Source organism: Physella acuta, unplaced genomic scaffold, assembly GCF_028476545.2.
Source record: "Physella acuta isolate Inbredline_101_S28 unplaced genomic scaffold, ASM2847654v3 ptg000491l, whole genome shotgun sequence".
NCBI classification, from domain to species: domain Eukaryota; kingdom Metazoa; phylum Mollusca; class Gastropoda; family Physidae; genus Physella; species Physella acuta.
Window position 1 is genome coordinate 114,447 of NW_026732010.1, and position 16,725 is coordinate 131,171.

A 16,725-nucleotide genomic window follows, 5' to 3' on the forward strand; every position below is an offset into this window, starting at 1 on the left:
GGTAGCTGTCACTGGTGGCTGTCACTGGTGGCTGTCACTGGTAGCTGTCACTGGTGGCTGTCACTGGTAGCTGTCACTGGTGGCTGTCACTGGTAGCTGTCACTGGTGGCTGTCACTGGTGGCTGGGTGGCTGTCACTTGTGGCTGTCACTGGTGGCTGTCACTGGTGGCTGGGTGGCTGTCACTGGTGGCTGTCACTGGTGGCTGTCACTGGTAGCTGGGTGGCTGTCACTGGTAGCTGTCACTGGTAGCTGTCACTGGTAGCTGGGTGGCTGTCACTGGTAGCTGTCACTGGTAGCTGGGTGGCTGTCACTGGTGGCTGTCACTGGTGGCTGTCACTGGTGGCTGGGTGGCTGTCACTGGTGGCTGTCACTGGTGGCTGTCACTGGTGGCTGGGTGGCTGTCACTGGTGGCTGTCACTGGTGGCTGTCACTGGTGGCTGTCACTGGTGGCTGGGTGGCTGTCACTGGTGGCTGTCACTGGTGGCTGTCACTGGTGGCTGTCACTGGTGGCTGTCACTGGTGGCTGTCACTGGTGGCTGTCACTGGTAGCTGTCACTGGTGGCTGTCACTGGTAGCTGTCAGTGGTGGCTGTCACTGGTGGCTGTCAATGGTGGCTGTCACTGGCGGCTGTCACTGGTGGCTGTCACTGGTGGCTGTCACTGGTGGCTGTCACTGGTAGCTGTCAGTGGTGGCTGTCACTGGTGGCTGTCAATGGTGGCTGTCACTGGTGGCTGTCACTGGTGGCTGTCAATGGTGGCTGTCAATGGTGGCTGTCACTGGTGGCTGTCACTGGTGGCTGTCACTGGTGGCTGTCACTGGTGGCTGTCACTGGTGGCTGTCACTGGTGGCTGGGTGGCTGTCACTGGTAGCTGGGTGGCTGTCACTGGTGGCTGTCACTGGTGGCTGGGTGGCTGTCACTGGTGGCTGTCACTGGTAGCTGTCACTGGTGGCTGTCACTGGTGGCTGTCACTGGTGGCTGTCACTGGTGGCTGTCACTGGTAGCTGGGTGGCTGTCACTGGTAGCTGTCACTGGTAGCTGGGTGGCTGTCACTGGTGGCTGTCACTGGTAGCTGTCACTGGTGGCTGTCACTGGTGGCTGTCACTGGTAGCTGGGTGGCTGTCACTGGTAGCTGTCACTGGTAGCTGGGTGGCTGTCACTGGTGGCTGTCACTGGTAGCTGTCACTGGTGGCTGTCACTGGTGGCTGTCACTGGTAGCTGTCACTGGTGGCTGTCAATGGTGGCTGTCACTGGTGGCTGTCACTGGTGGCTGTCACTGGTGGCTGTCATTGGTGGCTGTCACTGGTAGCTGTCAGTGGTGGCTGTCACTGGTGGCTGTCACTGGTGGCTGTCACTGGTAGCTGGGTGGCTGTCACTGGTAGCTGTCAGTGGTAGCTGGGTGGCTGTCACTGGTAGCTGTCACTGGTGGCTGTCACTGGTAGCTGTCACTGGTGGCTGTCACTGGTGGCTGTCACTGGTGGCTGTCACTGGTGGCTGTCACTGGTAGCTGTCAGTGGTAGCTGTCACTGGTGGCTGTCACTGGTGGCTGTCACTGGTGGCTGTCACTGGTAGCTGTCACTGGTGGCTGTCACTGGTGGCTGTCACTGGTGGCTGTCACTGGTGGCTGTCACTGGTGGCTGTCACTGGTGGCTGTCACTGGTAGCTGTCACTGGTAGCTGGGTGGCTGTCACTAGTAGCTGTCACTGGTAGCTGTCACTGGTGGCTGTCACTGGTGGCTGTCACTGGTGGCTGGGTGGCTGTCACTGGTGGCTGTCACTGGTGGCTGTCACTGGTGGCTGTCACTGGTGGCTGTCACTGGTAGCTGTCAGTGGTAGCTGGGTGGCTGTCACTGGTGGCTGTCACTGGTGGCTGTCACTGGTGGCTGTCACTGGTAGCTGGGTAGCTGTCAGTGGTAGCTGGGTGGCTGTCACTGGTAGCTGGGTGGCTGTCAGTGGTAGCTGGGTGGCTGTCACTGGTGGCTGTCACTGGTGGCTGTCACTGGTGGCTGTCACTGGTGGCTGTCACTGGTGGCTGTCACTGGTGGCTGTCACTGGTAGCTGGGTAGCTGTCAGTGGTAGCTGGGTGGCTGTCACTGGTGGCTGTCACTGGTGGCTGTCACTGGTGGCTGTCACTGGTGGCTGTCACTGGTGGCTGTCACTGGTGGCTGTCACTGGTGGCTGTCACTGGTAGCTGGGTGGCTGTCACTGGTAGCTGGGTGGCTGTCACTGGTGGCTGTCACTGGTGGCTGTCACTGGTAGCTGTCACTGGTAGCTGGGTGGCTGTCACTGGTAGCTGTCACTGGTAGCTGTCACTGGTGGCTGTCACTGGTGGCTGTCACTGTTAGCTGGGTGGCTGTCACTGGTGGCTGGGTGGCTGTCACTGGTGGCTGTCACTGGTAGCTGTCACTGGTAGCTGGGTGGCTGTCACTGGTAGCTGTCACTGGTAGCTGTCACTGGTAGCTAGGTGGCTGTCACTGGTAGCTGTCACTGGTAGCTGTCACTGGTGGCTGTCACTGGTGGCTGTCACTGGTGGCTGTCACTGGTAGCTGGGTGGCTGTCACTGGTGGCTGTCACTGGTGGCTGTCACTGGTGGCTGTCACTGGTGGCTGGGTGGCTGTCACTGGTGGCTGTCACTGGTAGCTGTCACTGGTAGCTGGGTGGCTGTCACTGGTAGCTGTCACTGGTAGCTGTCACTGGTGGCTGTCACTGGTGGCTGTCACTGGTGGCTGTCACTGGTGGCTGTCACTGGTAGCTGGGTGGCTGTCACTGGTGGCTGTCACTGGTGGCTGGGTGGCTGTCACTGGTGGCTGGGTGGCTGTCACTGGTGGCTGTCACTGGTGGCTGTCACTGGTGGCTGTCACTGGTAGCTGTCAGTGGTAGCTGGGTGGCTGTCACTGGTGGCTGTCACTGGTGGCTGTCACTGGTGGCTGTCACTGGTGGCTGTCACTGGTAGCTGGGTAGCTGTCAGTGGTAGCTGGGTGGCTGTCACTGGTAGCTGGGTGGCTGTCACTGGTGGCTGTCACTGGTGGCTGTCACTGGTAGCTGGGTGGCTGTCACTGGTGGCTGTCACTGGTGGCTGTCACTGGTGGCTGTCACTGGTAGCTGTCACTGGTAGCTGGGTGGCTGTCACTGGTAGCTGTCACTGGTAGCTGTCACTGGTGGCTGTCACTGGTGGCTGTCACTGGTGGCTGTCACTGGTGGCTGTCACTGGTGGCTGTCACTGGTGGCTGTCACTGGTGGCTGTCACTGGTAGCTGGGTGGCTGTCACTGGTAGCTGGGTGGCTGTCACTGGTGGCTGTCACTGGTGGCTGTCACTGGTGGCTGTCACTGGTAGCTGTCACTGGTAGCTGGGTGGCTGTCACTGGTAGCTGTCACTGGTGGCTGTCACTGGTGGCTGTCACTGGTAGCTGGGTGGCTGTCACTGGTGGCTGTCACTGGTGGCTGTCACTGGTGGCTGGGTGGCTGTCACTGGTGGCTGTCACTGGTGGCTGTCACTGGTGGCTGTCACTGGTGGCTGTCACTGGTAGCTGTCAGTGGTAGCTGGGTGGCTGTCACTGGTGGCTGTCACTGGTGGCTGTCACTGGTGGCTGTCACTGGTGGCTGTCACTGGTAGCTGGGTAGCTGTCAGTGGTAGCTGGGTGGCTGTCACTGGTAGCTGGGTGGCTGTCACTGGTGGCTGTCACTGGTGGCTGTCACTGGTGGCTGTCACTGGTGGCTGTCACTGGTGGCTGTCACTGGTAGCTGGGTGGCTGTCACTGGTAGCTGGGTGGCTGTCACTGGTGGCTGTCACTGGTAGCTGTCACTGGTGGCTGGGTGGCTGTCACTGGTGGCTGTCACTGGTGGCTGTCACTGGTAGCTGTCAGTGGTAGCTGGGTGGCTGTCACTGGTGGCTGTCACTGGTGGCTGTCACTGGTAGCTGTCACTGGTAGCTGTCACTGGTGGCTGTCACTGGTAGCTGTCACTGGTAGCTGTCGCTGGTAGCTGTCACTGGTAGCTGTCACTGGTGGCTGTCACTGGTGGCTGTCACTGGTGGCTGTCACTGGTAGCTGGGTGGCTGTCACTGGTAGCTGTCACTGGTAGCTGGGTGGCTGTCACTGGTAGCTGTCACTGGTGGCTGGGTGGCTGTCACTGGTGGCTGTCACTGGTGGCTGTCACTGGTGGCTGTCACTGGTGGCTGTCACTGGTGGCTGGGTGGCTGTCACTGGTGGCTGGGTGGCTGTCACTGGTAGCTGTCACTGGTGGCTGTCAGTGGTAGCTGTCACTGGTGGCTGTTACTGGTAGCTGTCACTGGTGGCTGGGTGGCTGTCACTGGTGGCTGTCACTGGTGGCTGTCACTGGTAGCTGTCAGTGGTGGCTGTCACTGGTGGCTGTCACTGGTGGCTGTCACTGGTAGCTGGGTGGCTGTCACTGGTAGCTGTCAGTGGTAGCTGGGTGGCTGTCACTGGTAGCTGTCACTGGTGGCTGTCACTGGTAGCTGTCACTGGTGGCTGTCACTGGTGGCTGTCACTGGTAGCTGTCACTGGTGGCTGTCACTGGTGGCTGGGTGGCTGTCACTGGTGGCTGTCACTGGTGGCTGTCACTGGTGGCTGTCACTGGTGGCTGTCACTGGTGGCTGTCACTGGTGGCTGTCACTGGTGGCTGTCACTGGTGGCTGTCACTGGTGGCTGTCACTGGTAGCTGTCAGTGGTAGCTGGGTGGCTGTCACTGGTGGCTGTCACTGGTGGCTGTCACTGGTGGCTGTCACTGGTGGCTGTCACTGGTGGCTGTCACTGGTGGCTGTCACTGGTAGCTGGGTGGCTGTCACTGGTGGCTGTCACTGGTGGCTGTCACTGGTGGCTGTCACTGGTAGCTGGGTGGCTGTCACTGGTGGCTGTCACTGGTGGCTGTCACTGGTGGCTGTCACTGGTGGCTGTCACTGGTGGCTGTCACTGGTGGCTGTCACTGGTAGCTGGGTGGCTGTCACTGGTGGCTGTCACTGGTGGCTGTCACTGGTGGCTGTCACTGGTGGCTGTCACTGGTAGCTGTCAGTGGTAGCTGTCACTGGTGGCTGTCACTGGTGGCTGTCACTGGTAGCTGGGTGGCTGTCACTGGTGGCTGTCACTGGTGGCTGTCACTGGTGGCTGTCACTGGTGGCTGTCACTGGTGGCTGTCACTGGTGGCTGTCACTGGTGGCTGTCACTGGTGGCTGTCACTGGTAGCTGGGTGGCTGTCACTGGTGGCTGTCACTGGTGGCTGTCACTGGTGGCTGTCACTGGTAGCTGTCAGTGGTAGCTGTCACTGGTGGCTGTCACTGGTGGCTGTCACTGGTAGCTGGGTGGCTGTCACTGGTGGCTGTCACTGGTGGCTGTCACTGGTGGCTGTCACTGGTGGCTGTCACTGGTGGCTGTCACTGGTGGCTGTCACTGGTGGCTGTCACTGGTAGCTGGGTGGCTGTCACTGGTGGCTGTCACTGGTGGCTGTCACTGGTGGCTGTCACTGGTGGCTGTCACTGGTAGCTGTCAGTGGTAGCTGGGTGGCTGTCACTGGTAGCTGTCACTGGTGGCTGTCACTGGTGGCTGTCACTGGTGGCTGCCTACTTACCATTGGTAACTGTCTGCGCTTCAACAGAGCCCGCAGGTTTCTGTCCACTCTGTTGTAGCATTGGACTGGACTGTAGGCTGGGTGGTCTGGACAAGAAATCAGGTTATTTTTAGATCAGCTCATTCAAGAAATCAGGTTATTTTTAGATCAGCTCATTCAAGAAATCAGGTTATTTTTAGATCAGCTCATTCAAGAAATCAGGTTATTTTTAGATGAGCTCATTCAAGAAATCAGGTTATTTTTAGATCAGCTCATTCAAGAAATCAGGTTATTTTTAGATCAGCTCATTCAAGAAATCAGGTTATTTTTAGATCAGCTCATTCAAGAAATCAGGTTATTTTTAGATCAGCTCATTCAAGAAATCAGGTTATTTTTAGATCAGCTCATTCAAGAAATCAGGTTATTTTTTTTATTGGTGGGAAGGAGAGCTTTGACTACTGGTCGAGATATTTTTTGAGTTGAATGAATTTGAACCAACTTACCACTTCTGTCATCTAAAATCATGACCCAAGTGTCCTCAGCTGTTGTCATCTCTGTGTCCCATTCATCATCTTCTCTAATGACATGCAGACCACGGTAGTTGAGGATTTTCATTTGATCTTCTTCTGAACTCTCAACAAAGCTGCTCCAGGCCTGGGAGACACAAACAAACAACTAGGTCAGCATCTTAAGTAAGTCAGTGGTAACTTGGTTAACCTGTTGCTGATCCACTTCCTCAAAGTTGTCTGCTGACAAAAATCTTCTCTTTGTTTATTGACAATCTCATCAAAAATAAAATATTCATTAACTTTCCAGATTGTGTAGCTACTGACATTATGCTGGCCATGGGTATCTGGTGTACAAATATTTTAAACATCACAGATATAAACTAAGACAAAAGTGTACAATTTTATCACAGATATAAACTAAGACAAAAGCATACAATTTTATCACATATATAAACTAAGACAAAAGCGTACAATTTTATCACAGATATAAACTAAGACAAAAGCATACAATTTTATCACAGATATAAACTAAGACAAAAGTGTACAATTTTATCATAGATATAAACTAAGACAAAAGTGTACAATTTTATCACAGATATAAACTAAGACAAAAGTGTACAATTTTATCACAGATATAAACTAAGACAAAAGCGTACAATTTTATCACAGATATAAACTAAGACAAAAGCATACAATTTTATCATAGATATAAACTAAGACAAAAGTGTACAATTTTATCACAGATATAAACTAAGACAAAAGTGTACAATTTTATCACAGATATAAACTAAGACAAAAGTGTACAATTTTATCACAGATATAAACTAAGACAAAAGTGTACAATTTTATCACAGATATAAACTAAGACAAAAGTGTACAATTTTATCACAGATATAAACTAAGACAAAAGTGTACAATTTTATCATAGATATAAACTAAGACAAAAGTGTACAATTTTATCATAGATATAAACTAAGACAAAAGTGTACAATTTTATCACAGATATAAACTAAGACAAAAGTGTACAATTTTATCATAGATATAAACTAAGACAAAAGTGTACAATTTTATCACAGATATAAACTAAGACAAAAGCGAACAATTTTATCACAGATATAAACTAAGACAAAAGCATACAATTTTATCAGAGATATAAACTAAGACAAAAGTGTACAATTTTATCACAGATATAAACTAAGACAAAAGTGTACAATTTTATCAGAGATATAAACTAAGACAAAAGTGTACAATTTTATCAGAGATATAAACTAAGACAAAAGTGTACAATTTTATCACAGATATAAACTAAGACAAAAGTGTACAATTTTATCACAGATATAAACTAAGACAAAAGTGTACAATTTTATCACAGATATAAACTAAGACAAAAGTGTACAATTTTATCACAGATATAAACTAAGACAAAAGTGTACAATTTTATCAGAGATATAAACTAAGACAAAAGTGTACAATTTTATCAGAGATATAAACTAAGACAAAAGTGTACAATTTTATCAGAGATATAAACTAAGACAAAAGTGTACAATTTTATCACAGATATAAACTAAGACAAAAGTGTACAATTTTATCACAGATATAAACTAAGACAAAAGTGTACAATTTTATCAGAGATATAAACTAAGACAAAAGTGTACAATTTTAGCAGAGATATAAACTAAGACAAAAGTGTACAATTTTATCAGAGATATAAACTAAGACAAAAGTGTACAATTTTATCAGAGATATAAACTAAGACAAAAGTGTACAATTTTATCACAGATATAAACTAAGACAAAAGTGTACAATTTTATCAGAGATATAAACTAAGACAAAAGTGTACAATTTTATCACAGATATAAACTAAGACAAAAGTGTACAATTTTATCAGAGATATAAACTAAGACAAAAGTGTACAATATTATCAGAGATATAAACTAAGACAAAAGTGTACAATTTTATCAGAGATATAAACTAAGACAAAAGTGTACAATATTATCAGAGATATAAACTAAGACAAAAGTGTACAATTTTATCAGAGATATAAACTAAGACAAAAGTGTACAATTTTATCAGAGATATAAACTAAGACAAAAGTGTACAATTTTATCAGAGATATAAACTAAGTCAAAAGTGTACAATTTTATCACAGATATAAACTAAGACAAAAGTGTACAATTTTATCACAGATATAAACTAAGACAAAAGTGTACAATTTTTTTACACGATGCAGTGACAGTGATGTAAAAGTATTTCGAAGTTCTTTAAGTAAGTAAAGTTCACTTTCAAACCTGTGAGTTGTTTACATAAGATTAAAGACACTTAGATCAAGGCCCTGATAGGTAGTGTAACCACATCATAGTTTGCCTGCATCAATTATTTTTGTTGTAGATCTAGTGGGTTCAGATAGTGTAACCACATCATAGTATGCCTGCATCAATTATTTTTGTTGTAGATCTAGTGGGTTCAGATAGTGTAACCACATCATAGTATGCCTGCATCAATTATTTTTGTTGTAGATCTAGTGGGTTCAGATAGTGTAACCACATCATAGTTTGCCTGCATCAATTATTTTTGTTGTAGATCTAGTGGGTTCAGATAGTGTAACCACATCATAGTTTGCCTGCATCAATTATTTTTGTTGTAGATCTAGTGGGTTCAGATAGTGTAACCACATCATAGTTTGCCTGCATCAATTATTTTTGTTGTAGATCTAGTGGGTTCAGATAGTGTAACCACATCATAGTATGCCTGCATCAATTATTTTTGTTGTAGATCTAGTGGGTTCAGATAGTGTAACCACATCATAGTATGCCTGCATCAATTATTTTTGTTGTAGATCTAGTGGGTTCAGATAGTGTAACCACATCATAGTTTGCCTGCATCAATTATTTTTGTTGTAGATCTAGTGGGTTCAGATAGTGTAACCACATCATAGTATGCCTGCATCAATTATTTTTGTTGTAGATCTAGTGGGTTCAGATAGTGTAACCACATCATAGTTTGCCTGCATCAATTATTTTTGTTGTAGATCTAGTGGGTTCAGATAGTGTAACCACATCATAGTATGCCTGCATCAATTATTTTTGTTGTAGATCTAGTGGGTTCAGATAGTGTAACCACATCATAGTATGCCTGCATCAATTATTTTTGTTGTAGATCTAGTGGGTTCAGATAGTGTAACCACATCATAGTATGCCTGCATCAATTATTTTTGTTGTAGATCTAGTGGGTTCAGATAGTGTAACCACATCATAGTTTGCCTGCATCAATTATTTTTGTTGTAGATCTAGTGGGTTCAGATAGTGTAACCACATCATAGTTTGCCTGCATCAATTATTTTTGTTGTAGATCTAGTGGGTTCAGATAGTGTAACCACATCATAGTTTGCCTGCATCAATTATTTTTGTTGTAGATCTAGTGGGTTCAGATAGTGTAACCACATCATAGTTTGCCTGCATCAATTATTTTTGTTGTAGATCTAGTCGGTTCAGATAGTGTAACCACATCATAGTATGCCTGCATCACTTATTTTTGTTGAAGATCTAGTCGGTTCAGATAGTGTAACCACATCATAGTTTGCCTGCATCACTTATTTTTGTTGTAGATCTAGTGGGTTCAGATAGTGTAACCACATCATAGTTTGCCTGCATCAATTATTTTTGTTGTAGATCTAGTGGGTTCAGATAGTGTAACCACATCATAGTTTGCCTGCATCAATTATTTTTGTTGTAGATCTAGTGGGTTCAGATAGTGTAACCACATCATAGTTTGCCTGCATCAATTATTTTTGTTGTAGATCTAGTGGGTTCAGATAGTGTAACCACATCATAGTTTGCCTGCATCAATTATTTTTGTTGTAGATCTAGTGGGTTCAGATAGTGTAACCACATCATAGTTTGCCTGCATCAATTATTTTTGTTGTAGATCTAGTGGGTTCAGATAGTGTAACCACATCATAGTTTGCCTGCATCAATTATTTTTGTTGTAGATCTAGTGGGTTCAGATAGTGTAACCACATCATAGTTTGCCTGCATCAATTATTTTTGTTGTAGATCTAGTCGGTTCAGATAGTGTAACCACATCATAGTATGCCTGCATCACTTATTTTTGTTGTAGATCTAGTCGGTTCAGATAGTGTAACCACATCATAGTTTGCCTGCATCACTTATTTTTGTTGTAGATCTAGTGGGTTCAGATAGTGTAACCACATCATAGTATGCCTGCATCAATTATTTTTGTTGTAGATCTAGTGGGTTCAGATAGTGTAACCACATCATAGTATGCCTGCATCAATTATTTTTGTTGTAGATCTAGTGGGTTCAGATAGTGTAACCACATCATAGTATGCCTGCATCAATTATTTTTGTTGTAGATCTAGTGGGTTCAGATAGTGTAACCACATCATAGTATGCCTGCATCAATTATTTTTGTTGTAGATCTAGTGGGTTCAGATAGTGTAACCACATCATCGTATGCCTGCATCAATTATTTTTGTTGTAGATCTAGTGGGTTCAGATAGTGTAACCACATCATCGTATGCCTGCATCAATTATTTTTGTTGTAGATCTAGTGGGTTCAGATAGTGTAACCACATCATAGTTTGCCTGCATCAATTATTTTTGTTGTAGATCTAGTGGGTTCAGATAGTGTAACCACATCATAGTTTGCCTGCATCAATTATTTTTGTTGTAGATCTAGTGGGTTCAGATAGTGTAACCACATCATAGTATGCCTGCATCAATTATTTTTGTTGTAGATCTAGTGGGTTCAGATAGTGTAACCACATCATAGTATGCCTGCATCAATTATTTTTGTTGTAGATCTAGTGGGTTCAGATAGTGTAACCACATCATAGTATGCCTGCATCAATTATTTTTGTTGTAGATCTAGTGGGTTCAGATAGTGTAACCACATCATAGTATGCCTGCATCAATTATTTTTGTTGTAGATCTAGTGGGTTCAGATAGTGTAACCACATCATAGTATGCCTGCATCAATTATTTTTGTTGTAGATCTAGTGGGTTCAGATAGTGTAACCACATCATAGTATGCCTGCATCAATTATTTTTGTTGTAGATCTAGTGGGTTCAGATAGTGTAACCACATCATAGTATGCCTGCATCAATTATTTTTGTTGTAGATCTAGTGGGTTCAGATAGTGTAACCACATCATAGTATGCCTGCATCAATTATTTTTGTTGTAGATCTAGTGGGTTCAGATAGTGTAACCACATCATAGTTTGCCTGCATCAATTATTTTTGTTGTAGATCGAGTGGGTTCAGATAGTGTAACCACATCATAGTATGCCTGCATCAATTATTTTTGTTGTAGATCTAGTGGGTTCAGATAGTGTAACCACATCATAGTATGCCTGCATCAATTATTTTTGTTGTAGATCTAGTGGGTTCAGATAGTGTAACCACATCATAGTTTGCCTGCATCAATTATTTTTGTTGTAGATCTAGTGGGTTCAGATAGTGTAACCACATCATAGTATGCCTGCATCAATTATTTTTGTTGTAGATCTAGTGGGTTCAGATAGTGTAACCACATCATAGTATGCCTGCATCAATTATTTTTGTTGTAGATCTAGTGGGTTCAGATAGTGTAACCACATCATAGTATGCCTGCATCAATTATTTTTGTTGTAGATCTAGTGGGTTCAGAGAGTGTAACCACATCAATTATTTTGGGTCAAAGGCTAAGAAAATCTCCACTAGAAATAACACATTGACATGTGGTTCAACCACCTCTCCACTAGAAATAACACATTGACATGTGGTCCAACCACCTCTCCAATAGAAATAACACATTGACATGTGGTTCAACCACCTCTCCAATAGAAATAACACATTGACATGTGGTTCAACCACCTCTCCAATAGAAATAACACATTGACATGTGGTCCAACCACCTCTCCAATAGACATACATTGACATGTGGTTCAACCACCTCTCCAATAGACATACATTGACATGTGGTTCAACCACCTCTCCAATAGAAATAACACATTGACATGTGGTTCAAACACCTCTCCAATAGAAATAACACATTGACATGTGGTTCAAACACCTCTCCAATAGAAATAACACATTGACATGTGGTTCAACCACCTCTCCAATAGAAATAACACATTGACATGTGGTTGTAACTGAGTGCCCAGCACTGCCAACCAGCAAAAAAAATCATAAACCAAGCACTCTTGACTTTTTTAAACCAGATTTCATTCGAAAATTTTCTAAATTTGTGATTTTCCACAAACAATGGGCTCTGCACAGTTTCAAAAATTACGTCTTCCAGGAAATTCGCCTTTTTATTTTAAAATTTTGGCCAAACAAATCAGCTGAAAAGATTTCTGCTGTTTTTAAAAAAAAAAGTCTATGGGCAGAAAAATTTTGATTTTTTTCCTGCGCAAAATTTTTCTGAGGTGGAAAAAGCTGATTTCTGAAAAATACTTTTAAATATTTATTAAAAATTAACAGTTTAACACATTTTTTAAAAATTAAAATAGTTTAGTTTTTTTTTAACGGGTGTATTATTTCTGTAATTCTTTTTCCTAAAAAAAGTAGTTTGTTTGATTTTTAACATTTTTTTAAAGTCAGTTCAGTTCTTCCCATCCAATGGCTGGCACCATACAAACATGGCCCACCATACAACATACAAACATGGCCCACCATACAACATACAAACATGGCCCACCATACAACATACAAACATGGCCCATCATACAACATACAAACATGGCCCACCATACAACAGACAAACATAGCCCACCATACAACATACAAACATGGCCCACCATACAACATACAAACATGGCCCACCATACAACATACAAACATGGCCCACCATACAGCTTTAAACATGGCCCACCATACAACAGACAAACATAGCCCACCATACAACATACAAACATGGCCCACCATACAACATACAAACATGGCCCACCATACAAACATGGCCCACCATACAGCTTTAAACATGGCCCACCATACAACATGGCCCAGCATACAAACATGGCCCACCATACAACATACAAACATGGCCCACCATACAACTGGCCCACCATACAGCTTTAAACATGGCCCACCATACAAACATGGCCCACCATACAGCTTTAAACATGGCCCACCATACAAACATGGCCCACCATACAGCTTTAAACATGGCCCACCATACAAACATGGCCCACCATACAGCTTTAAACATGGCCCACCATACAACATACAAACATGGCCCACCATACAGCTTTAAACATGGCCCACCATACAAACATGGCCCACCATACAGCTTTAAACATGGCCCATCATACAAACATGGCCCAGCATACAAACATGGCCCACCACACAAACATGGCCCACCATACAAACATGGCCCATCATACAAACATGGCCCACCATACAAACATGGCCCACCATACAACATGGCCCAGCATACAAACATGGCCCACCATACAGCTTTAAACATGGCCCACCATACAGCTTTAAACATGGCCCACCATACAAACATGGCCCACCATACAGCTTTAAACATGGCCCACCATACAGCTTTAAACATGGCCCAGCATACAAACATCTGCCCAACATACAAACATGGCCCATCATACAAACATGGCCCAACATACAAACATGGCCCAGCATACAAACATGGCCAACCATACAGCTTTAAACATGGCCCACCATACAAACATGGCCCACCATACAGCTTTAAACATGGCCCACCATACAAACATGGCCCACCATACAGCTTTAAACATGGCCCATCATGCAAACATGGCCCACCATACAAACATGGCCCAACATACAGACATGGCCCAGCATACAAACATGGCCAACCATACAGCTTTAAACATGGCCCACCATACAAACATGGCCCACCATACAGCTTTAAACATGGCCCACCATACAAACATGGCCCATCATGCAAACATGGCCCACCATACAAACATGGCCCAACATACAAACATGGCCCACCATACAAACATGGCCCACCATACAAACATGGCCCAACATACAAACATGGCCCAGCATACAAACATGGCCAACCATACAGCTTTAAACATGGCCCACCATACAAACATGGCCCACCATACAGCTTTAAACATGGCCCACCATACAACATGGCCCAGCATACAAACATGGCCCACCATACAACATACAAACATGGCCCACCATACAACTGGCCCACCATACAGCTTTAAACATGGCCCACCATACAAACATGGCCCACCATACAGCTTTAAACATGGCCCACCATACAAACATGGCCCACCATACAGCTTTAAACATGGCCCACCATACAAACATGGCCCACCATACAGCTTTAAACATGGCCCACCATACAACATACAAACATGGCCCACCATACAGCTTTAAACATGGCCCACCATACAAACATGGCCCACCATACAGCTTTAAACATGGCCCATCATACAAACATGGCCCAGCATACAAACATGGCCCACCATACAACATGGCCCAGCATACAGCTTTAAACATGGCCCACCATACAAACATGGCCCAGCATACAAACATGGCCCACCATACAGCTTTAAACATGGCCCAGCATACAAACATGGCCCACCATACAACATACAAACATGGCCCACCATACAACATACAAACATGGCCCACCATACAGCTTTAAACATGGCCCACCATACAAACATGGCCCACCATACAGCTTTAAACATGGCCCATCATACAAACATGGCCCAGCATACAAACATGGCCCACCACACAAACATGGCCCACCATACAAACATGGCCCATCATACAAACATGGCCCACCATACAAACATGGCCCACCATACAACATGGCCCAGCATACAAACATGGCCCACCATACAGCTTTAAACATGGCCCACCATACAGCTTTAAACATGGCCCACCATACAAACATGGCCCACCATACAGCTTTAAACATGGCCCACCATACAGCTTTAAACATGGCCCAGCATACAAACATCTGCCCAACATACAAACATGGCCCATCATACAAATATGGCCCAACATACAAACATGGCCCAGCATACAAACATGGCCAACCATACAGCTTTAAACATGGCCCACCATACAAACATGGCCCACCATACAGCTTTAAACATGGCCCACCATACAAACATGGCCCACCATACAGCTTTAAACATGGCCCATCATGCAAACATGGCCCACCATACAAACATGGCCCAACATACAGACATGGCCCAGCATACAAACATGGCCAACCATACAGCTTTAAACATGGCCCACCATACAAACATGGCCCACCATACAGCTTTAAACATGGCCCACCATACAAACATGGCCCATCATGCAAACATGGCCCACCATACAAACATGGCCCAACATACAAACATGGCCCACCATACAAACATGGCCCACCATACAAACATGGCCCAACATACAAACATGGCCCAGCATACAAACATGGCCAACCATACAGCTTTAAACATGGCCCACCATACAAACATGGCCCACCATACAGCTTTAAACATGGCCCACCATACAAACATGGCCCACCATACAGCTTTAAACATGGCCCACCATACAAACATGGCCCACCATACAGCTTTAAACATGGCCCACCATACAACATACAAACATGGCCCACCATACAGCTTTAAACATGGCCCACCATACAACATGGCCCAGCATACAAACATGGCCCACCATACAGCTTTAAACATGGCCCACCATACAGCTTTAAACATGGCCCACTATACAGCTTTAAACATGGCCCAGCATACAAACATCTGCCCAACATACAAACATGGCCCATCATGCAAACATGGCCCACCATACAAACATGGCCCAACACACAAACATGGCCCAGCATACAAACATGGCCAACCATACAGCTTTAAACATGGCCCACCATACAAACATGGCCAACCATACAGCTTTAAACATGGCCCACCATACAAACATGGCCCAGCATACAAACATGGCCCAGCATACAAACATGGCCCAGCATACAAACATGGCCCACCATACAAACATGGCCCACCATACAGCTTTAAACATGGCCCACCATACAAACATGGCCCACCATACAAACATGGCCCAGCATACAAACATGGCCCACCATACAAACATGGCCCACCATACAGCTTTAAACATGGACCACAATTCAGCATTAAACATCCAATGCTACCATGCAGAAAAGATAGAGAAAAACCATAAGACACTTACCTCCATTTTCTCTGGGTTTTCAAATAGTACTTCAAACAGAGAAGAACTTGGCTCGAAGCTAGAGACTGAATCATTCATGACAATGTCCTCATCTTTTTCCTCCAGGTTCAGGAGGTATTTCACTAAAAAGTAATCAAATCAGTTACTGGCCTCAAATGCACTCACATTTTTTAAAAATGATTTCTAGAATCTAACTACTAACCCTTACAGCCCCAGTCTAGAATTTAACTATTAACCCTTACAGCCCCAGTCTAGAATTTAACTATTAACCCTTAAAGCCCCAGACTAGAATTTAACTATTAACCCTTACAGCACCCAGTCTAGAATTTAACTATTAACCCTTACAGCCCCAGACTAGAATTTAACTATTAACCCTTAAAGCCCCAGACTAGAATTTAACTATTAACCCTTAAAGCCCCAGTCTAGAATTGAACTATTAACCCTTAAAGCCCCAGACTAGAATTT

At 45.2% G+C, this 16,725-nt stretch overlaps 1 protein-coding gene across 1 annotated transcript in view; it reads right to left on the minus strand.

The window, feature by feature from the left end:
• Positions 1-16,725, minus strand: part of LOC131944413 (R3H domain-containing protein 4) — a 32,010-nt gene that overhangs the window by 8,841 nt on the left and 6,444 nt on the right. The window contains exons 3-5 of the mRNA XM_059305006.1: positions 16,261-16,382; positions 6,061-6,211; positions 5,579-5,664 (exon numbers count right to left, since the gene is read on the minus strand). Of these exons, the coding sequence (XP_059160989.1) occupies positions 5,579-5,664; positions 6,061-6,211; positions 16,261-16,382 (359 nt within the window). The remainder of the gene's footprint in view (positions 1-5,578; positions 5,665-6,060; positions 6,212-16,260; positions 16,383-16,725) is intronic.